Below are 6,284 nucleotides of genomic sequence, written 5' to 3' on the forward strand. Positions count from 1 at the left end.
TTGTTGTCTCAGACACATGCTAATGTTTTCCTTGTTTGTTGTCCTGAAGATGGGGACATTAGTCTGCTCGTTATAGTGGTGGATGTCAATCCTATTTGGTGGGGTCAGCAGATCCTGAAGGAGTCCCAGGTAAGGAGAACGCATTGAAACAAATAATGTTGTTTCATTCAAATGCAAATTAATAGATTTCCTTCAGAAAGTAACATGTCAAAATGATGTGAGTAATTTGAGTGGTGATGTGTAGTGAATGAAGTTTTTATTGAACGAATGGTGACTTTGGACACTGGTTCCTAAAGCTTTCCCTCATTCTTGTTTTTAAGGGTTTTGTGATCACAGTTACCCAAGTCAAGGCATCAATGATTTGTAGTAATTTTATGATAGTTTAGAAGCAGCATTTACATATGGTACATTAGTTAGTTAGTCAAAGAAAGAGAAATATACAAGCTGTAACAGAAAGGAATGCTTTACTGATCCCAGAACCGTTCTTTACACTGGAGGAGTAGAGGCAACTCATTTCTGGAGGTCTCGGTACCAACAGTCTGGCTGATGCTGGGAAATTTCCCCCAAGGAGATGTGGTGGCTTGTGACCCTGGATCTTTTTGACACTTTCTCCCCTCCTGTCCCTGTCAATATTCCTTATTGTGGGCACTGGTCATCAATGCTATGTCTAATCTCTTTTGGCCAAAGGCCATGGGACAGCTACTCATGTCCACTTATCCACCTCAATTTAAATATTAGTTTTCATTCCTTATGAGACCAAAGTCACCTTATTTTAGATATACCACATTGATAACAAAGTAAGATGGGCTTGATAACTCTTGGAGTCTATCAAGACCTTGATTATTTTGATGTGTCCTCTGTTTTCATATAGACGTTTGTTTACATTTGCGGAAGGCTAGTTACTAATGTGACACAGTTAGATTAGGTTTCGTACTATTCAGGAGGTGCCAGATATGGAATGCTGAGTGAACACAGTTTTAAGGAGGCCCCAGTTCTCACCATTACTGTATTTAGAAAAAAGGTAGAAAATTGGAAAGCAAGACTTCAAATACTAATCTCTAGAGTACTCCTGGTGCCACGCAGTATGAGTAGAGGAATAGATGTTTAGAACAGATGAATGTGTGACTGGAGAGATGGTGCAGGAGAGAAGGCTTTAGATTCCTGAGGAAGTGGGAGCGTTACTGGGGGAAGTGTACAAGTCAGATGGTTTACACCTGAATAGCAATGGGACCGACATCCTCTCAGGAGGGTTTGCTAACCCTATTGAGGTGAATTTAAATCAGATTGGCAGGGGAATGGGATCCTGGCAGGTAGTTCAGAGGGGAGAGAGGCTGAGGAGTTAAAAAGAAGTTAAAACACAAGTAATTTGAGTCTGGGAGGCAGAGGAAACTACGCAACATCAGGAAGAAGCAAAGCTAAATGGAATAGATTCTAATGCAAGGGGCCTGAGGAATAAGGCAGAGAACTGAAATCACAAATAGGCAGGTTGGGATATGTTATCATCTCTTTAAACAGAGACTTGGCTGAAAGATGAACCGCATTGGCAGCTCAACATTTCTTGTTGTGATCATCAAATGAGGCCATATTGTACAGAGTGACGGAGGTTTAAATATGCAATCAAATTTCAGAGAAATGTAAGCAGAATAAGGCAGTAAAAGTAGGGGATTTTAACTCCCCAACATTAACTGGGACAGTTTCACTGTAATAATTTTACATCACGAGAGAGCAACATTCTTAAATAGTATCCAAGAGAACTTTTTTAGCAAGTACATAGAAAGCTGAACAAGGGAGTGGACAGTACTGGACTTAATTTCAGAAATGAGCCCAAGCAAATGGAACGCATATTAGTAAGGGAACATTTTGGAGTCTGTAGTCTAACTCGGTTAGATTTAGAAATAGTAAGAACTGCCGATGCTGGAGTCTGAGATAACACAGTTTGGAACTGGAGGAATACAGCAGGCCAGGCAGCATCAGAGGAGCAGGAAAGCTAACGTTTCGGGTCGGGACCCTTCTTCAGCAAAAAAAAAATGTTTCTGGAGAAGGGTCCCGACCCGAAACGTCAGCTTTCCTGCTCCTCAGTTAGATGTAGGATAGTTATGGAAAAGGACAAGGATAGACTGGGTACAAAAGCTTTAAACTGGGAAAAGGCTAATTTTGCAAGGATATGATTTGGCTCAGGTGGACTGGGAGCAGCTAGACGCGGACAAAACTGCACCAAAGTAGTGGGAAACATTCAAGAGGGAAATACTGAGGGTAAGGGACAATGTGCTGTCATAAAGACAGAGGGCGAGATCAAGATTGAAGAACCCCAGATGTCAAAGGACATAAAGGTTAGGATTAAGAAGTAAAGAGAAAATTATGACACATACCAATACGACAGAGTCCCAAGAGGAGTGTAAAAAGTGCAGGAGGAGCTTAAAAAGGAAATGAGGAAAGTAAAGAGAGTGCATGAGAAAGCATTAATGAATAGAATAAAGGAAACCCAAAGGGTTTTTTTTAAAATAACGAGCAGGAGAATAACTAGGAAAAGAGTAGGGTCCATTAGGGACTATAAGAGTTAATTTGTCCATGGACCCAGAAGATGTGGGCACTGTCTTACATGAATACTTTGTGACAGTCTTCACAGTGGAAAAAGACAGCACAGGTATAGACACCAAGACTGTGGACTGCGAAATAGAAAAATATAACGTAGAAAGAGAGGAAATACCTGCGGATTTAGCGTCCTTAAAAGTGGATAAATCTCTGGGCCCAGATGAGATATATCCTAGCCTGTTCATGGAGGCAAGAGAGGAAACATTAGGGGTCCTGGTAGTAATTTTCAAATTTTCTGTGGCCATAGGTGAGGTGCCGGAGGACTGGAGGAATGCTAACATTGTCTCATTATTAAAAATGGGTGGAAGGGATAGATCAGGAAATTACAGACCTCAACCTGCATTTATCCTCGCTGGTGGGGAAAGTAGTAAAAAAAATTGAGGAATAGAGTATATCTGCACTTGGAGAGGCACGGTTTAATCAGAAATAGCCAGCATGGATCTGTTAAGGGAAAGTCATGTTTGATAAATTTGATTTTTTTTTGAGGAGGTATCCAAGAGTATTATGAACACAACGCATTTGTGGTCTACATTGACTTTAGCCAGGCTTTTGATCAGGTCCATGTTGGCAGACTGGTCAAAAATGTAATAACACATGGGAATTAAGGCAAAGAGGCAGGTCTGAGCAACCTACCCTCCATCATCCAATCCTTTAACCTGCAGTATCATTCTAAATGGCACAGTCTGCCTCAAATCGATGTTGAAGTTTGTGTGTGGAAAAAAGTTTGCAGGGTGTTTGAAACTGGAGGAGATGACACCCAGGTGAAAATTGATACTAAAATCTATTAGTGTTTCCCCAAAGAACCAAAATCTCCTCAAATTGTTGATGTGTTATTTGGTTTTGTAGTTTATGCCAGCCCTTGTGTATATTTTCAGAGGCCAACCAACTGGAATTCGAAGTATAAAATAAAAACAAAAATGCAAGGGTGACTCAGCACGTCCGGCAGCATCTTGAGAACTTCTTTAGAAGCGGACTCGAAATTTTAGCTGTATTTCTTTCTCCGCAGATGCTGCCAGACGTGCTGAATTTCTCCAGAATTTCTGTTGTTATTTCAGATTTCCAGTATTTGCAGTATTTTGTATTTATTGAAATTTTAATTAACTTGTTAGGGGTGGGGAGAGACTGGATCCCTGAGCAATTGATAACATGCTCTGCAGAATTGACATGTTTTACAGTTCACCCTGTCGAAATGTATGGATGCAGTGATGGTAATGGGAAACTCCCATTTAGCCATGAGCCGCAAAAACAGACTGGCGATCATAGCAAGTCACAGTCAGGAGAGGTAAGGATCACTGCAAGATCTCTTACATCCAGCAGTTCAGGAGAGATCTATGTTTGTATAGCCGTGTCTGGTTTCACCAGGACCCCAATACGACGTATATTCCAATATTTTATTTTGTTCTTGCAGCCGCTTCCTATATCCAGGGAAACACTGGAAAATGGGAAGCTTTGTGGAAAGTGGTGACGTGAGTTCCGCAGAATCAAACAGCTGTGGGAGTAAAGATGGTAAATATGAACTCCTGGCCATTGGAAATGACATAATCACTGAGGAGATCAAAGATCTAATGGCAAAGAGTAAGTGTCTAGCTGCCCATTGACCGCCATTGTATTACAACTTTAAAATGAGAGGAGACGTTGTTCTGCCCCAGGTTTCGGGGCACAATGAGGTGTACTTGTGTGACGTTTTTTTTCTGTTTTGCAGCTGAAGTGAGAGCCCAACTCACAGAAACTTTGCTGGCAGGATCTTTGGCAAAAGCACTTTGTTGTATCCTTGCATTGGGAATGACTTCAAAAGTTTTGAGATTTCTTGTTTTAGTTACAATATGGTTAACTTTGTGAAGATATTACTTGTTCCCCACTTAAAATTAATATATTTTCATTAGTTACCTGCAAAGAATTCAGCTTAATTCAAAGGTTTTCACTAGTTAACTGCTTCATTTCCCACAGGGAGAAAATGTTGTATACTGATCACAGCAAGATTAGTAACTGGATTTCTTTTCAACACAAGCAGTGTATAACTACTGACTGCTGGAATCCTATCTGTAGTTTCATTATTTGATGATATTCCACTTGTAGAGATGTTGCCATGGTGAAAGAGAAGGAGCAGACTGGAATGAATTAAAATGGAAGCGGGGGAGGAAGTAGATAAGTGATTTGTACTTCAAGTTGATAAAGTATCAGGGACCGAAAGAGAAGTATCCAAGGATACTGGGGAAGGTGAAAGTGGAAATTCTGGATGCACTGGCCAGAATTTTCTTAGACCTCAGACGGTGCCAAATGTTGTGCCCTCATTCAAAAAAAGGTGTGAAGCCCAGCACCAATAGGTTAAGGCCAATCAGTTCAGTCATGGGGAGTCTTCTAGACACAGTAATTCAGGACAAAATCAATGGTCACTTGGGCAGATGTAAGTTAATTGAAGAAAAGCCAGCATAGATTTATTCAGGTGAAATCATAATCAACTAGGTTTTAGAGATGGGACAGAGAGGGTTGATGAGGGTAACTCTGTTGGTACAAGAACTTCCAAAACCTGTTTGCCACAACAACAGACACGTGAGCAAAGTTAGACTTCATGGAATAAAAGGGACAGGAGCAACATGATTACAAAATTGGCTGAGTGACAGGAAACAGTGAGTAGTACTTAATGGATGTTTTTCAGGCTGGCGAAGGTTTATAGTGAAGTTCCCCAGGAGTTGGGACCCTTTCTCTTCCTGATACACGTTGATGACCTAGACCCTGGTGCATAGAGCACAGTTTCAAAGTTGTGGACAATTCAGGATTGAAAGTATTGTAAACTATAAGGACATAGGCAAGTTGGTGGAATGGGTGGACAGGTTCAATGCAGAGAAATGTGAGGGGTCTGGACAGAATAGACAGAGAGAAACTGTTCCCACCAGTGAAAGGATCAGTTTTTCACATGGTGGTGATTAAGGTCCGGAATACATTGTCTGAGAGTGTGGTGGAGGCAGGTTCAATCAGGGCTTTGAGAAAGAAATTAGACTGTTTTACAAAAAGAAAAAAATGTGCAGTGTTACGTTGAGGGTTGAGGGAGAATGGCACTGGTGAGATGATTACTTTTTGGTGGTGTTGCAGATTCAATGGACTGGATGATGGCCTCTTTCACTGCAACATTTCCTGAGATTGCTGCTATATCTCTTAACACAAACAGAAAGAGCTAGTTCTTTGCTAATTGACAAAATGTAAATACAATGTAAATTACTTCTTTTAAAAATTGTTTATGTATTTTAAATATAAAGTTGAACCCTGACTTTCTCTCCATCATAAGGTCAGAACTGAGGACATTTATGGATGATTGCACAATGTTCAGCACCATTTGTGACTCATCAGATACTGAAGCAGTCCTTGTTCAAATTCAGCAAGATCTGGACAATATCCAGGCTTGGGTTGACAAGTGGCAAGTAACATGCACGCTGCACAAATGCCAGGCAATGATCATTTCCATTATCTAACCACCTCCCCTTGACATTTAATGGTGTTACCATCACTGAATTCCCCCATCATCAACATCCTGAGGGTCACCATTGACCAGAAACTCCACCGGACTGGCAAATGAACACTGTGGCTACAAGAGATAACAAGGTGCAGAGCTGGATGAACACAGCAGGCCAAGCAGCATCAGAGGAGCAGGAAAGCTGACGTTTCGGGCCTAGACCCTTCTTCAGAAATTTTCTGAA

At 41.0% G+C, this 6,284-nt stretch overlaps 1 protein-coding gene across 2 annotated transcripts in view; it reads left to right on the top strand.

Moving 5' to 3' along the window:
• The window catches only part of gtf2h3 (general transcription factor IIH, polypeptide 3), a 75,123-nt gene that overhangs the window by 57,631 nt on the left and 11,208 nt on the right, over positions 1-6,284 (top strand). The window contains exons 2-5 of one of the 2 annotated variants that reach the window (XM_020535532.2): positions 50-129; positions 3,768-3,874; positions 4,001-4,167; positions 4,295-4,357. In XM_020535532.2, the coding sequence (XP_020391121.1) occupies positions 50-129; positions 3,768-3,874; positions 4,001-4,167; positions 4,295-4,357 (417 nt within the window). Of the gene's footprint in view, positions 1-43; positions 130-3,749; positions 3,875-4,000; positions 4,168-4,294; positions 4,358-6,284 lie in introns of those variants that run through there. The other variant, XM_020535533.2, reaches the window with a different exon arrangement.

Source organism: Rhincodon typus, chromosome 24, assembly GCF_021869965.1.
Source record: "Rhincodon typus isolate 14 chromosome 24, sRhiTyp1.1, whole genome shotgun sequence".
NCBI classification, from domain to species: Eukaryota; Metazoa; Chordata; class Chondrichthyes; order Orectolobiformes; family Rhincodontidae; genus Rhincodon; species Rhincodon typus.